We start from the raw sequence: 18,153 nt of genomic DNA, 5'->3' as shown, positions 1-18,153 counted from the left end.
GTGTCCTGCTACACTCCACCCATTGCCGATTGCTCATGAATTTGAGCCAACTTCGGCTGAAGCAGGGGGCCAGTGCTCCCCAAACTTTTATAACAAAACACAGTCAACCCTCGGTATTTTACTGAAATGTGAACAAATGCAGGTTTGGAGGGGATTTAAAACTGCATTCCATCACTCATGTTTTACATATAGACAAAAGAATCCTGAACACAACACAATATAAGATCGATATTAAGCGGCTTTTATCCACCCGATTGGGCAGTCACAACACCAGTTTGGGGCGACGGTCGCCAGTATAAATGCCCAAATGAATTATGGCTCTATAGAGATATTTTTTAACACTGAGGAAGTGTATCCAATGTGTATTCAAATGTGTATCCAAATGAAATCCCGTGTATAGTAAGCTTTCCAAGTCCATGCATATCCTGTAGCCTTAAGGGCTGGGGTAGCAACGTTGACACAGTATTTTGGGACCTGAGAGCACATCAGACACATCAAATTGCATTCTTAATATGAAGAATGTCCTTCTGATATCAAATAATATTGATTTTATGAAATTGTCGCTATAATACAAATTTTATGGCAAATTATTAAAAATTGGTATTTTTAACATTTCACAGTCCTCGAAGTCCGAAAATTAAACTCCTTTTGCAGACAGGTAACACACATGATTAGGAAAAATTTCCAACCGTTTTTGCTAAAAATCACTACTGCCGGCAGTAAATATGAATATTTTTTTCCGAGGAGCTTACAATTTTTATGGCTTTTAGGAAACTTTATTTATATCTTCAATACGGAAGGTCAAAATTTTCATATAATCGTCACAATTTCGTCTATATTTCATACACTTTAAGTACATAGCATTAGATTTATGAAGACTTACCTAGTTTTGGTGAAAATGGGCATTTTTGACATGACACTCGGGGCCGAATACAGCGAGAATATGATTTGTAAATATAACAGCTGAATGCTGAGAAGTTTGCACCCCGCCACTTTCACACCCAACCATTTACACATCCTGTCACACCCGGCGCTTTACGGCAGCAAACACCGCTGGGAGTGGAATGCACAGCACGGGGCCAAAAATATCTCACGTTTGTTTTGCTGGTGTGCACATTTGTCTTTAAGAAATTGGCTAATTATTGTTTTTTTCTTTAGGCCTACAAAAATATTGGTAAAAGATGGGATGTTAAAAGAATTTTGTTGGAACTATAAATAGGCCTATGCCTACCTGATAACAATTGATTTAAATTTGTGACAATATTTCTGTAACAGAGTATCTTCTCTGATATAATACTCGTAAGTATGTTTATAGGATTATCAATAACATTGTAAATAAGAAATCAGATTCAGAACTCATAATCTACCGAGGCCCCACAGCTGAAAGGCACCAAGCCGTGCAAAAAATAACCCAAAACAATTATCATAGTTGGCTCAGTGATGGTCTCCCGTAGAACACTATAGGCTCCATACAAAAATTGTGTTGAAAGTAATGTAGGCATATTTTGCACTTTCACTCTATACCTCGTTCAAGTGCACATTTCGCTATATGGAGCTATATGTATATTAGGCTATGGGACTGTAGAATTAGTAGGAACCTATATTGAACTAATTTAAAATATATTTCCGGGGAAACAGCACTAATTTATAATTTAAAATCTTCATTCATAAAAACATACCTGCAATTTGAAATTAAGTGCAGAAAGATTTTAACATAAATAAATATAATTATAATGCTATGGAACTGAAACAGATTTAATTTCCACATTATTATTTAGAATTAGAAATTATATCACTAATGCTTTAATTTCAGACATGAATTATTTTTCATGAAAATGCAATGTGATCAATGGTCTATGCAATGAGTGTGTATTAAATAAACTGACGTTATGTGCATCGTGTCATTATATCCGCATACCGCAGTTAGTCCGTGCACATCGTGCATTAGGCCTACTCCGGGGGCCTACTATGTTTATGAATATCAATTCTCTTCATTCGAAGCACATCGTCCCGGAGCACATTATACATGTAGGCCTATCGGGCATATAATCAAACGGGAGAGCACCATCAGCATTATAATAGGTCTGACACTTGCCCACTTGTTTATTAGTACACACCTGGGCCGGGCTTCAAGCAATCGATCATGCCGCTACCCGCAATATAAAAAGGGGTGAAAAGTGCACAGGAGTGTGTAATTGAATGGGAGTGAAATTGCGAAGGTGCGCATTGGTGCGAAGGTCCGCATAGACTGCACGGTGTAATTACGAGTTACCAAAAATAGAGCGTACAGTGCAAAGTGAGTTCACGGGGTCACGTCGAAAAACTTGGATTTATTTATTTATTTTATACTTGGAAACACTATATGCACTTTATAGATAGTTAATATATTATTTACTGATATAATACGGTACTTCTATTTGATTTGGCATCGTAAATTTAGGGATTCAATCATGTTTCACCGTTGTTCATCACCGTTTAACAACGATGCGGCCGCGTCGTCTGCGTGGTTTACTTCGCGAGGGCAGCTAAAAGCTGCCCGAGCGAAGTAAACCACGCAGACGCGCCGGACGCGAGTTGTTAAACGGTGATGAACAACGGTGAAACATGATTGAATCCTTTCAACAACGAAAAGAAGCTAAATATCGTATAATTCACGATTATTTTTCGAGGAATGTCAGTTAATCATTGCCACTCAGCCTTACAAAAACTTCGATGATTTCTCTTTTGATATCAGCAATAAAACTACAGAATAAAACGGCAATGTTTAGCCGCTACCTGAAAAATACTGAATTCAACTTCAACAATACGCGCTCTCGCGTAACGCGTAGTCTCGCTCGCGTTCGCGTATACGCTACAGTAAAAGTGTGGGTTCATCACGGTTTAACAACGGTTGGCTCCTGTACAAAGGTATAGGAAGAGTTGTTGAATGCTGGATTTTCGATCCAACAGTATTGATCACTTTTGCTAAGATTATTGTATAATTAAATCGCTGTCAATTCAGCGTGCCGGTGTACAGTGTAGTGGTTTGATCGCTTGCATGTTGATGCAGGAGTTCCGGGTTCGATTCCCACCAGCGGCTTATTGAAAATAATGAATTTTCATCTTTTTTCAATTACGAAAAGGAAAATTATATTGTAAATCAAGATGTGTGATTATTTATTAGCCTATTTTGCGCTCACTTTTAGTTCATACTCTCCTGTGGCTATTCTGTTTAAAGACAACCCTCCCTCTGGAATCTACCGGCGGATGGGTACATTCTACTGCCCTTAAGTTTTGTTGATAAAGCAATTAAGCAGTGTACATCAGTCTCAATCACTTTATTTAAGTGCAAGGTGATAGCATTTGTTTCTGCCAATTTATTCCTTTGGATTTATCAGAACTTCATCATTTGTTTGTAACGAACTGAGCACTAACTATGAGCTTACAAACAAACATTTACACTTCCTGTTGAATGTTTTGTTGTAAATTATTTTGAAGATATCTTGATTTTTTCTTTGACACATTTTACGTCTGTAAAGTTCAATTCTAAACCTGATGAAACTGATTGAATGTTTTTTCGTAACTGTACATTAAACTTCCCCTTTGAAAACCTTGATGAAACCCATTGCAAAAAACTATTGTTATTCTCAGCAGGGTCGAGATTTTATTATATTTTAGTTCCTCTTTCAATAATAATTTGGCTTTGAGCTTTCATCGTAACTGTAGGCTTACTTACCTAGCTGGGGGGTACACCCCACGCTAGATCCTGTTTTTCTATCCAATTCTGCTTTCTTCTTCTTCTGGCAACAAACTTTAAAATACTTCTCCTCATACATGTTACACCCTACAATTACATAACTTGCACATAAACGGTTCAAAAAAAGTAAGCCCCCCCAAAAAAAACACAAAACAACAAACAACATTTTGGTATAATCCAAAAACGGCTTGATCAATTCTCTTGTTTTAAAGTTTGGAACATAGATTGATTAGTTATCTTTTATCATCTTCACTGAGAAATACAGCCACTTATAAAAATTTTGGCCAAAAAAAAGTGTCACTTTTCTACATAGGCTTTTTATGCATCACTTTTGGTTTCAGACCTCTTTCACTTAAAGCAAATAAATCGAAAAAGAATGTTTCTATAAATTTCTTTTTTTTGCTTTTTATCAAAATAACTTAAGTTAAGATGTTCCTGAATTAATTTTTACATATTTCAAACATGTTTTATGGTTCAGTGAGCAATCATGTAGCCATTTATGAAATTTTATACATGAAAAAGAATTTATTAGGAAGGAACAACTGCAACTTCAATGATAAATCTTGTGTTCATTGATTAATTTAACCAATGGACCAACAGATTCTTGGTTAAATCTTTTATGCTGATCCCAATACACTTGTTTCATTGGTCATTCCTTGATTGGCTCAAAAAACATTTACATGGGTGGCCGTTATCAAGACTCAACTTGTTACAAGCAGACAAGTGAGGGACAACATCACCTTAAAGGACTTTGCAGCAAATCCTGCAGATACGGGGAGCCAGCTTGACCAACAGCAGAGAAGAATGATGATTTGAAGCCATCTCACATGAAGGAATAAGACCTATAAATTCATTATTGAAAATTAATAAGCTGCAGCGTTCATTTTAATTTATTCACTGAACCATAAAAACTGTTTTTGAATGTGTGACACCTAAATCAGGAAAAGCTTCAATTTAATTTAATTAAATGTGCTTCTTTTTGATTAAATTTCTCATTTAAAGGGAAAATATGTAGAAAAATGCAACTTTTTTTTGGCCGAAAATTTCATAAATGGCTGCATTTTGCTATGAAGATGATAAAAAGTAGCAACAAAAACCCGTGATGCATAACTATTCAGTCTATATGTTCCAAACTTTAAAACAAGAGAATTGATCGAGCCGTTTTTGGATTATACCAAAATGTCTTAGGGGGACTTACTTTTTTGGAACCGTTTATGTGTCGGATATATCCAGGGCATCCATAGGGTGCAAACAGAATTGGGGTCAAAGGTCATTAAGGGGGCATTTCCGGTATATAACCGAATACCTTTGCAGAGGTAACATTTTAGAAATGCATTTCCTCGACAACTGTAAGGGGAACGGGGCTCAAACTTGGTGACAACAAACTTAATGATCAGAGGAACATTTTGGAACACTTTGCATGCAGGGGTCAGGTCAACGATTAACTGGGGTCAAATCTTATAATTAAATTGTCTGGATATCTGTAAGGGGTACGGGGCTCAATTTCCGTGACAACAAACTTACTGACCAGGGAAACACTTTGGAACACTGTACAGATTTGAAATCCTTGTGGTCGACCTATCCGAAAAAGTGTCTTTGTATACGATTTTAGGTGCTCTGGTTCAAAACTATATTTTTCAAGATGGTGCCGGCGGATATCTTAGATTTCTGGGTGAAAATAACGCCGTAATGTCAAAATAATGTCAAAATCGGATTCCTTGTGCTCAACTAACCCGAAAAATACCGAGATTTTTGCGAGGGACATGGGGGCTAATTTTTTTTCTAAAAGGAGCATAGAAGTCAAATCGATCGTCACACCTTACTAGCCAGAGAATGGTCACGGAAGTGAAATTTTGGATCCTATTATAAGCGTATTGTTATAGAGGGCGATACAACGGGCTGTATGCATTGTAATGTACAAAAAGTAGCCTGAGTTCGGAACAGTAACATTAGATCGTGCACTGTCAATGCGCTACGCAGAGGCATTAACCCACATTAACCCACAAGCTACAACACACTTTACAAGAATTTGCTGAACGATGCGGCCTAGGACACAAATTATAAACCATTTATTTACACAGACACAGAACCTTAATCAGCCCCAATAAACCTTCGCTGCCAAGATTTTTCCGTACAGGAGTTTCATACGGATAGACCGGACAATTAGCAGTATATGTTCCTTGTTCCATTTCGTACCAGAGTCTTCTGCCTTACCGAGTGACCTAACTTGATTGAGAAACCTTGTTATAGTGCTTACCTGTGCTGTCTTGTTGTTTACTCAGTATCGCCAGTGATGAGATGAAAACAAAGACTAGGATGGTCTTCATCCTGACTTAGTCCTTAAACGCAATATAGATTTATGATGTAGAGAGTTAAAGGAACCTGCTCCAAATATGTAGTAGGAAATGTTGAAACTAAACTGTTCTGTTACATTTACAAGGTCAGGGTTATTAAGTTGTGCAAAATGGGCCAACTTGTAGCAATTGTGATATTCTATCTTTTATCCACACTCCCCATTGTCATGACGTAATACAATTGTATGGTAACGATCCTTAGCGATTGCTTTAGTTGTGATGTATTAAAGATGTGCCATCTAATTGATGAATATTTAAAATAAAGCTGCCTTTTACTGAAATAAATGTCACCAGCACATTCTATTTTTAAATTATATATTGCATGGGGGGGGGGTTATTTCTGTAACTGTAGTATTTTTTACTGAACAATAAAAACAGAAGTACTGACCCGGCACAGCAACACATTGGATACGGTAGACTGAATTGTGTTTTAGTTTGGGAAAGCTAAGGGATTTCCAGTGTAATTTCCTTTTAGCACCAAAAAAGAAAAACTATATATAGAAAACAATAGTCATAGCCAACATGCTAACGAACATTTTTACCTGGTTGAAAATGGCGCAAAGTTTAAATTAATAATACCCATTTTTGTTTTTCCCTTTTTGACACTTTTAAGAGTTTCACCGCAAAAGATAGCTTGTGAAACTGGAGACGTTTTCATAAATTTCTCATGAATAACATGGCACTGGGCCGGCTCGGGCAACATACCGTTGTTCTTACAGTAATAATAAAGCATTGAAATGATGCTGGGGCTAAGTATTGCTTGTTTGATTTTCCTTCGATTGATAGCAGTTTCTCCAACGTCATTAACCGTCACAGTAAATATACCGGGCCCTACTTATTATGTGTTGGATCCAATATTTTCACACACTTGGATCCATAAAAACATAATAATGGTTTAAATCCCGTCAAGCGCCTGGTACTAGCTAGTAGCATTTTAAAGATTTACACATAATGACTTCTAATAACCCCACATGACCTTTCACCCCTGTGTATAACTTAGAAGGAGCTTAGGTCAGTGTTTCTTGTAGCCAAGTTTGGTCGAGATTGGCGCAAGCATCTGGCACTAGTAGCATTTTAAAAGATGGTTTGACGAATGAAATGGAAGAAGAAGCAGATTCGCCTGTTTAGTTTAGTTTATTCTTTCTTTATTGAGGGTAACAACTGTAACAACTTCAGTGACTAGCACGACCAAGCAGGCCCTAAGTCAACACAAAACATAATAATAATATTAAGTATAATATTACACAAAAGTGATACAAGATATACAAAAAAAAATGCAATCCCAATTAGGAATTTATGAACTATACATTTTAACATGAAATGAGAACATTTGTTTTGAATTGTCTCAAAGACATATTTTCCATATCAGTTCGAATCATTGGTGATAAACTGTTCCAAATATGAGCAGCTCTGACGTGAAATGTACGCAATCCAGAATTAGTGTTGTATTTTGGAACAATCAATGTATTAGACGAATGATTTCTGGTTACATGAGAATGAGTATTATGAACAAATTCAAACTGAGATGATGAAGGACTAAGATTTCTTAAACATTTAAATGTAAGAATAAGCATATAATTTTTCCATCTGTCACTTAGTTGGATCCACCCTAGTGTGTTTAACATGTCTATTACTGGCGTCCTAATATCAGCACATAGAATCGTTCTAGCTAAACCATTTTGTAAAACCTGAAGCCTTCTTTGATATTCAAGATAACAATTACACCACACTGAACTAGTATAATCAAAATTAGTGGTTACAAGAGCATTTGATAACATAACAAGAGTGCGATGTGGAAGAAAATGTCTACAACGCCTGATAATACCAATTCTTTTTGATACATTTTAAGATAAATAATCAATGTGAGAGGACCATGACATATTATAATCAAACTTAACACCTAAATATTTGAACTCATCAACCTTTTCAATAATACAATTGTTTTATGTAAGAATTACATTACTAAATTTATCTTGATATGATTGTTACCCAGGATCATTAATTTAGTATGCTACGTTACACATGTTTGATTGCAATTGTGCTTGAAGATTTACTTCATTCTTAGCTCTAAATCAAGGTTGTGTCATCAGCGCATATGACAATTTTGCAGTCTACAGTGGATGGTAAACAATTTACAACAATTATAAAGAGCAATGGCCCTAAAAACAACCCTGATAAACAAAATTGCTAGAATTGTACAAATTATATAGTGTCTTCTTTGCCCATTTAACATAATAACATGGATAGAGGTTGTGAATGATTTTCCAATTAAGTAAACCCTTCTGATACTTCTGCTTTAAATGTAAACTATGTAAGGGTCTATAAAAGACCAAATAACCAACACCATTTTCTATTATAGATCCTGTTATTTTGAAGATTTTTTTGCATCCCACGAGAAATAAAAAAATCGCAGTTAGATAATGCCGTATGATTCTTGGATTTACGTGTTTTTTTCCGCCCACCAACGATAAATAGGTATTAAGATTACTTTGACCTTGTTAATAACAATTCGATAGAAATAATTACTAATTGGGCTGTCTAGCCTGTCTTGTTTTTAATGTACCTCATATGTTTTTGATTAGCCCTTTTATCCGCAATTTTATTTAAAATGATCTTCATATTCTAATATATTGTTTTGACTATCTTCTCTAATGAACAATTAAGTGCAATTAAGGGAAGACCCTCATCAAAAACACCCATTTATAGTCATATTTCATTGTCATTCCCGGACTTTTTTCTTTCACATACTTTTTTATTCCATAAAAATCGCACTTACGGTTCCCAAGAAATTGCAACTTGAAATGAAGCATCTTGTGCGATCAAATGTATTATTTATGTATTTTATTGTTTTTCAAGCGGTGATATTATGTATTTTTATTGTTTTTCAAGTGGCAATATATAATATTTATACAATCTCAAAAAGCAAATAAGCTTTTATCATGTTATCTTCACAACAAATATTAATAAATCAAGTGCCTACTTTTTTACATGTAATACATTTTCATCTAATTTGCATAACAAAATTTAAAAGGTGTTTCTAGATATAAACGCATTTTTCCCAATATGATGATTTTTAACCTAAAAAGAAAATCAGTGGACCTAATTTAATTTTTTAACGGATTTCTATGAAATTTGCACAGCATGTACGTCAGGTCATTTATTATTTTATCTTAGGCCTGTTTTTGTTCAAAAAGTGCTTTTTAGTGTTTTTTTGTTGTTGATGTTTTTGACCAAAATAAAAGTTTTAAAAAATATTCTTACTTTTTTTAATGACTTTTTTCTCTTTTCATCTAAAATTAAAACCAAGTTCCTAGCTCATTTCCCTGGGTCCATAGACTATTTTGAAATTTGACACCTTCAAATCCAAGATCGCCGCCACTTAAATATGCAAATTAGGTGAAAACAATTTTTTCCCTTTTAATGAACCAAAGGTCCGGCAGACCTAATTTGGTAATCATAGCACCTTTATTAAAGAAAAAGTCATTTTAATGAGGATCTTCCCTTGAGAGCGCGCGCTATTTTACCATGTATACAATTTGGTATTCCAAAATCAATTATATTTGACAAATTAGAATTAGTCGTTACAAATGAAATATTTATCATTCGAGAAAAAAAAATTGTTGAGGAGACAATAGCATTTCAAATTAAATTTCATCATTACAACTATTCTCACGACTTATAAATAAACACGAATAAAATTATAATTTGTAAAATTACAAATTAATCAATGACAAAAATGTACTATGACAAATATATTTAGTGCATGACAAATTAAATGACTCATTTGTCTCATTTTTAATTCATAATCCATCATCAATTTGTCACGCACCAAATATTAAAGTAAAGCGAGAGGAAGAAATTGTTGCGGGAAGGTTGTACCAGTTATAACAAGTATGAGACTAGTAACGACTCGACCTGGTTAGGTCTTGACTCGGCATTTTAGGACTAGTGATTCGACTCAAGTCCCAAATGCCAAATGACTCGGACAGTAGAGAAGCCATAAATTTGCTCTATTTATTGATTTCGTAGGACAGATCTTACAGATGGGGAAGTCACATAGCAACATTTTCAGAAGAGTCTGGAGAATCTTTTCTGCTATGTTGTCAAATTTGTAACCCGACCTTCTATTCCGTTTCCATGGCAACGGTCACACTATTTAATCCTGCACATAAATATAAAGCATACACTTTATGAATCACAATGAATATTTTATAATTTATTTATCCGGCAGTCTTCTTCTTCTTGTTGTTTACAATGTTCTGTTGCCCTTAATGTTTTGGACGACTGATGTATTGAGCACTATATTGATGGATTTACAGCACATCATTGGCTATGCAAATCTACTAGTTTACATTACATGTACATTTCTGTGAATGAACATAATACTATAAGAACATTAGAAAGCCTAAAACAACTTTCTTGATCAAATCTGCACGAGAATCTATTGCTTCTCCCTTTTATACCGAAGTAGTAAAACTGTAAATCTCATGCTGACACATTCACCCTATTTTAGTCATAGCGCGTTTCCATAATTATGCAATACAACATGTATAATATATGGTGAGTCATGTATGAATTCCTAAGATTGCTGTTGAGCAGCCAGTCTCGTGTGGAAACATCAACTTCAGAGAGTCCCTTGGCTCCATTTGGGGTCGATGAAGGTGACAAGCTTTGATGATGTGGTCTGCCGTCTGCTCTTCTTTTTCGCACTCACAAAGTGGGCTTTGGGTGAGGCCCCATCTATGCATAGTACTGGCCCTGAAGCGACCTACTCTTGTTCGCAGGTGGTTGAGTGTCACCCATGCCTGGAGTGGCAAATCCGAGCCAGGGCTGGATTTCGACGTGTCTGGTATATAGCTCTTCAGGGGCGAAAATTACAACTGCTATCTCTGCTGCCATTCATTGCCAGTCCAGTGAGCCGATGCCTCGGATCAAAGCATGTGCCTCCGATGTAAATGGGTACCGCGACTTCAGACGAGGTTGCTGAACACTTCATGGAGACGATGGAGACGATGGCCGAGTCAGGGCCATTTGCATGTAACATCATTATAATGACATTTAAATCCACAATTATGTATGTTCCTGTATGTTCCTATATTGTTTTCGTATTACGCGGGCTTTGGATGTCGACATTTTCCCATGATGCACTGAGTATTTTGGCCTCGACACAGCGACCGCTGGAGGCGCATCGTATTATGAAACGCGAGTATTAACTAGCTATAATTAATTAGCTATATCGTGCACATCCTATTTTCGCTATATGCTGGTTTGAAAGTTATTTGTGACGGCCAAGCCGTAACAACCAATCAGCAATAAATTAAGCTCTTTTCTGAGAATTTAATCCAATATTAAAAGACAGCGTAATTAGGCTGCGGGACTTAGAGCGCATTAGGCTGCAGGACTTATTGCGTTATGAATTAATCTGTCTAGAAGAAAGCTATTTCTAACATTATCTGTTAAAAGAAAAACAGATGGCGTCGAGTGTTTATATTATTGTTTTCATGCTTCACTTTGTCGTGATATCTGAGGCTCAAGGAGTATTTTGTAAGTATCATATTTAATGCACGATTCTTTCACTTTTATATTTTTGCGTAATTCCAGGAAAATATCTCAGTAGAATGCTTGCACTTGTTGATAGAGTACCATATGGAAAGGTTTCTATACAAAAACGATTCTCTTATAAACCATCATGCGCACAGTTTCCACCTCGATACACCTGAGCACACATTTTCGTCCAAGAGCTCTCAAGCAAGCAGTGAATTGTTGAGTACATAGCAATGTAAGAGCTGTGGAGCTTCTAGCTGAAAAATGGACCTCTTTGATTGTCTTTTGCCGAAACCTCAAGTGTTCCCTTCATCCAATCAGAATTTTTAAAATATCAAACGAAAGCTAACACTAGCTTTAAAACCTTAAAAACACTTTTCGACACTAAATCAACAGATAACGCAATTCATTGTTATAGCAAGGCGAATGTGGAAAATCTGTTGAGAACTACCTATCACTAGGATACAAAAATCCGTGATCGCATGTAAAATCTGTGAAAAATTTGTGATCCAACACAGATTTTTCACAGATTTTTCTGATGGCGGAATTTTTACAGAAAAATGTCTCCTAGTGTATCTAAGGACATTTTTTGATCAAAATGTAGGTTTTAAAAGTCAAAACCTCAAGTGTTCCTTACAATATTTTTTCAAATTTTATGTCATTAAATGAAAAAGCACACTTATATTGTCCATATACTGGCGTCATTAGAATGAGCAATGGTCAATGCTCTTTAAATTGTAAATCTTGTGCAAAAAGTTATTATTTTCGCCTGTTTTGTCATACGGTTGTAAATTCAAAGAACTATGACTTTGCTAAAGAGCGCTTACAAATTTATATGATTTGTATTATTTTTACCAATACTTTGACACAGTGGTTCTTGAGTTACTTCTTGATATTTTGAGAAAATATCTCAAAACCGGGACATTTCATGTTGAAGTTTATTTCTAGCAGGCAGAGCATTAATGATCCATGTCGGTCTTAAGCTTAATTATTACTCATTTTTATTATTTATTGTATGGTGGCTGCATTTTAGTATGGTTGTACGATGCACCGATATCCAGAATGGAGTCAAGTGACTCACAAAGTGGAGTTAACTAACACAGACTCTCAAAAGGAGTCGCCTGACTGTCACAAGAGAGACAGTTAACTCTTCCCGTGGAGTCAATTGACTCTACATTCATGGTCATCGACGCATTTTGGCTGCTGTTTGCCGCTGTTCACCATGCTGGGCATTCCATGATGCAGTCATGGTCCATGGCAAAGGCGATTCGACCTTTGTGGCATTAAACCCAGTTAACAGGAAATTAATCCAGTAAATCGATTCAGTAAAGCAAATAAGCTCATGCATTCGATCACTAACGGCAACAAGCTTCGGTCGATTACCCCAGCTGCAGCGTGTATAAACTCTAATTTGCATAGAGGCTGTACGTGAAATTATTGATTGGCTCCAAAGAAAGGATTTGAACCGGTGCACGTAATCATGGCGCAGTGCAGTCCATTCAATCAAATGTTGTCATCAACCTATTTGATCGCAGTGTATTGTTATGTGTGTGATTGCAATCAAACAAACGATGTCTTATGTATTACTTTGTTCCGTGATGAAAATCGTGATGTTTTATTCAATCACTCTTGAAAAATGTATTTCTTTTGTAGGCCTATTACTTTGTTTTGTGATGAAAATCGTGATGTTTTATTTCATCACGCTTTAAAACAAACGATTTCTCATGTATTACTTTGTTTCGTGATGACAATTTTGATGTTTTATTTCATCACTCACGAAAAATTGATTTCTTATGTATTACTTTGTTTCGGGATGAAAATCGTGATGTTTTATTTCATCATCACGCTCTAAAACAAACGATTTCTTATGCATTATATTTGTTTTGTGATGAAAATCGTGATGTTTTATTTCATCACGCTCTAAACAATAATTATAGTTACATGCATTTCAAGAAAAAAATCTTATGAAAACGGTAGGCCCTATGTTGTTTAGAAAAAATGTAGAAAGTGATGATGATGATGATGTCGATGATGATGATGATGATGATGATGATGATGATGATGATGATGATGATGATGATGATGATGATGATGATGTCCAAAAGTGTCCCGGTTTGTTTTTCTTGCCCTAAATCGTGCGTATCTATTAATAAGGCACTTCAATAATCAATAATCAGTCCCGTGACGGCCTCCACTAACTAGCTACTAACTTGGGTTTATGGGCGCTGATATTTCATGTTCACTGTCACTTATTTATCAGAAAAGTGCGACCATTTGTCAATCACCTACAGTACCCAATTTCGGCATACTATATAAGAAACTCATCATGATGATTGCCAGAGAATAGTTAAAATGTAGCTTGTACCGTTTTTTGTGGCATCCTTCAGAAGTGAGCGGTCCGATACCAATATTTTCGGTCAAATCTCCATTCAATTAACACGGGGAGTTGGCTAGCTATGCCTTGCCCTCACTCATATTTTACAAAAGTGCGACTATTTCTGAACATCTAACCTAGCTGTAATTTTAGGACATGTTAGAGAAATATATTTGCTAGAAGTTTGGAGAATAGCTAACATATTGGCTGGTTATTTTTCACACAGTGATGTTAACTAGGCAAGTGCCCATTCTTCCAACGTAGATCATTTGTAAAGGTCACGCGTCAATGGTGAGAGCACTGTGTATTGTGTATAGGAAAACGGACAGTAACTGCAGTATGCCCCGTGGTGTATCATGTATGAGAGTTTGGACAGTGTGATGTCATATTTTCATGCTGTAGGCTAATTCTAATAATAATAAACTTAAATTTGTGTAACTGTGATGAATTGTTTGCACCATTATGTTCGACTCAATGGGCGACTCTATAAGCGGATCCGGTTTACTCTGGAAGCAGAGTCCAACCACTGTGCGACTCACAGCGTCACCATCCCTATACCTTCGTGTCATAAATTGTCAAGATAGTAGGGCGAACCACTAGTTTATTCAACAGCACGGTATGGCGATTTTGTTGCGCCGTGGTTGAATATATAGTTTCAAGATAAAAGGCCGAGCACTCCAGGCAAAGTATAGCACACCACCTGTACCTGTATCACTTTTCTTTTCCACTACGCATATACACGCATGCTCTGCTGCGATCTGCATATGCTCATTACCGTTTTCACATTTCTAACTCAAGCAATTTTTTTTGCCAGTTAATGTTTTCAAGACGCAAGCAAGAAATTCAATACGCAGAGTAAAGTTTATCAGATTGTTTCAAAGCCTTGTTTAAATGAAAAAAATAACGAAATATATCTCAAGAGGTCTCACGTTACAATTTGCCTGATTGGGCTTAAACTTGGTGCAAAGCATTCTTGTTGTGAGGGGAACATGAAATGGTCAACGTCAGGTCACCCGAGATCAAAGGTTAAAATGGACTTAAACTTGATACAGAGAATCCTTAATATGAGGTGAACATGAAAAGATCAACCGGAGGTTAACCAAGGTCAAAGGTCAAATGGTCCTGCATGGGTTTCAACTTGATGCAAATCATCCTTGATACGAAAGGAGCATGGAAAAGTCAAAACACCCTGCCATTTCTAGCACTTGCCTACATTAAATATCATCAAACATTATCATACATATCATACAAAGCTGCCCCCTGATATTCGTGCTTCTATCTCGAAGCACAGCTGCTCTAATTGTTGTTGTTTACGTTAGCCTATGATTTGTATATTACTACAGTCCATGGTAATGACACCTACGAGTTGCGACTGGTCGGGGAAGTACGCAATACCAGGGCAGATTGGAAATACGACGCAACAATGGAACATGGGGGACCGTTAGAGGCTATTTTTCGTCTCGCCATGCTTCGGTTGCCTGCAGATCGTTGGGATTTTCATCCACGGTGCTGTCAAGCGATATGACCAATCATTTTGGAGTTGGTGATGGGCCAGTTCACCTTATAGTTAATAATTGCCACGGTAGTGAAGTGTCATTGTTAGATTGTAGGCATTTTGGATGGGGAAACAACTATGACCATCGTGATGACGTTGGGTTGCATTGTTTGCCAGGTAATAATAACAATACTGTTTAAAAATACACATAATTTTTGCATAATAATTGGCACATGGCACTCGATTAATTAAATGGCATGTGTACACCTTCCACTAATTTAGTTATAATCAAGTTTAACATTGGTCTTAAAACAGTCTTTCAAATGACTAATTATGTTAAAATGCAGGCGAAACGGGCTAAAATTTTGATTTTCCGCTTGAAATCAGACCCGGATTTCCCGGGGGGTGGGGGAAGATGGGCAAGAACAAACTATTGCGGCCCAAGCTCACTGTGAGGCAATGTTGAAGGCCGTAGGAAGAGTTGTGAAGCACGCAGCACGATCCTTTTGGCGTGGAGTCTAGGCTGGGCCCGATTGGTGGGGTCCAGGAGCTTATTATTATTATTATTATTATTATTATTATTATTATTATTATTATTAATTATTATTATTATTATTATTATTATTATTATTATTATTATTATTATTATTATTATTATTATTATTATTATCATTATTTTCATTATTATAATAAGTATTAAAACATTTCTATGGCTCTACACAGCACAAGCATTTTGGGGTCCCTGGTCCATCAGGCCCAATGGCAATCCGGCCCTGCCTGGAGGGGGTGCATAATCGATGCTGGTTTTGGTCGACTAATTAAACCACGAAACTGACGCATAGAGGTACTCGATTTGAGCAAAAATCTCATATACGGGATGCAACAAAAAATAACGATATTATTGTTATTATTTCATATCTTTTTTCATGAAACCAAAATAGTAACATTTAAACAATTTCAGTTTACCATTCTCAAACAATCTATGATTTTCTGTACTGCTAATTCAAATAAGGCTTTAACTCGTTAAAATGTTTGCATTTATACAGAAATGCCTTAAACTTTTGAACTTCGAAACTAAAAGTCTGGTAGCATAATCGTTATTACATAGGCTTATGTATTGTATAGGCTACCAGAGGCCGGCGGCAATTTAGTTCGTTTCCTTTGATTTTTTTTTTATAAATAGACTATACTATCATACTATAATGGTCGAATTTTGAGAAACAAAATTATGCTATCAATCATGATGAATGAATTCAGGTTTAATATTATCTACTTTTTCAAATCACGGTATATAATGAATGTGATTATTAGCAGTAGTTGCCTAGATTACAGTATAAAACCTTGCCGTCTATAACCTATATGCCGTCGAATTGATTAATTCATCGAGTGGCCATGGGTAGCGCCATTAGACATCTTACACGACTTCAAGTGACAGGTGATGGATCATACACAAACAAATGAATAGGCATTTTTTTGATAATTTTCATCAAGGTTACTCAAAACTTACCAATGTAGTTTATTATACAGCAGGGGTCTCTTAGAAAATATTTACCGACGGAAATAACAATCAATCGACGGAAACTCTTGTTATGCTCTCACAAACTTAGAAAACAAAATTCAAAAAACCAAAATGTTGGTCTAAAAATTGACCAAGGTTACTGCTGTCCCATTCAAAAGCACAGAAAGGCCACCCACAGCGTTGAGGTCACCTTTCCAGACATTCTGTCTACAGGCAGTAATGGATGCCACCAGTGCTGGCATCAATGAATTGTGTAAAACGAATTAATAAATTCGGTAATATATAAAACAGAAATGTTCTGCAATTATAAAGGCCATTATCTACATTCCACATTCTATTGATTTCTCGATGTGATTTATACGTGAGTTCAGTAATGAAATAAATACTATGTCTCTTGACAGTTAACCAAACTCTGACTCTACGGTTAGTACCAACCACAAACAACTACACAGGTCTTTTGGAAGTGTTTGATGGAACATCTAATTGGGGCAGCGTTTGTGGAATCCATTGGGACTTTAATTCAGCCGACGTAGCGTGTCGACAACTAGGTTATTCGTCGGCGCAATCTAGCTTAATCAGAACCGCTCTACCGGGTTATGTCGCTTTCTTAGGTGATATTAAATGCGGTATGGGTTACGAAGAATATACTTCTTTAAACCAGTGTACTTTCTACCCCTGGGTTGATGGCTACCAAACATGTGTCCTAAACAGAGTGGCAGGAGTTGTGTGTTCAGGTAAGGAATAATGTATACAGGCTGAGTCAAAAAGAAGTAAACTCATGTTTGAGGGGCTGTAACTCGAGATCTGCAAGGAATCTGCTAAAAATAAAAATACCACTGAAAAGAACAAATTCTACACGTCTAAATAAAAATAGGAATTGTTGCAATTGCTCACAGCAAACTAAAGTTATACTCATTTGATTTTAGGAAGTTTTTGATAACCAAACAACTTATAAATCACCGATTTTTGATTTTGTTGAAATTGAGGGTACTATATATTTATTTTTATTAAGTGCTGATGATTTAGCCATTATTTGTTCATGTGCCTCATCTCATTTATAATTTGTTTAGTTAGAAAATAGCCAGTTTACAAGTCTTTTCCAACTGCCAATATGCAGATTAGGCTAAAAAT

The 18,153-nt window shown here is 36.1% G+C and overlaps 1 protein-coding gene across 2 annotated transcripts in view; it reads right to left on the bottom strand.

Moving 5' to 3' along the window:
- LOC140167902 (gamma-aminobutyric acid type B receptor subunit 2-like) overlaps positions 1-6,150 on the bottom strand; it is an 87,446-nt gene extending 81,296 nt beyond the window's left edge. For both annotated transcript variants that reach the window (XM_072191190.1, XM_072191191.1), the window contains exon 1: positions 5,994-6,150. In XM_072191190.1, the coding sequence (XP_072047291.1) occupies positions 5,994-6,063 (70 nt within the window). In that variant the 5' untranslated portion in view covers positions 6,064-6,150. The remainder of the gene's footprint in view (positions 1-5,993) is intronic.
- Between the last annotated feature and the right edge of the window lie 12,003 nt (positions 6,151-18,153).

Source organism: Amphiura filiformis, chromosome 13, assembly GCF_039555335.1.
Source record: "Amphiura filiformis chromosome 13, Afil_fr2py, whole genome shotgun sequence".
NCBI lineage: Eukaryota > Metazoa > Echinodermata > Ophiuroidea > Amphilepidida > Amphiuridae > Amphiura > Amphiura filiformis.
Note: the sequence above shows the minus strand (reverse complement) of the source record. Positions and strands in the feature narration are given on the sequence as shown.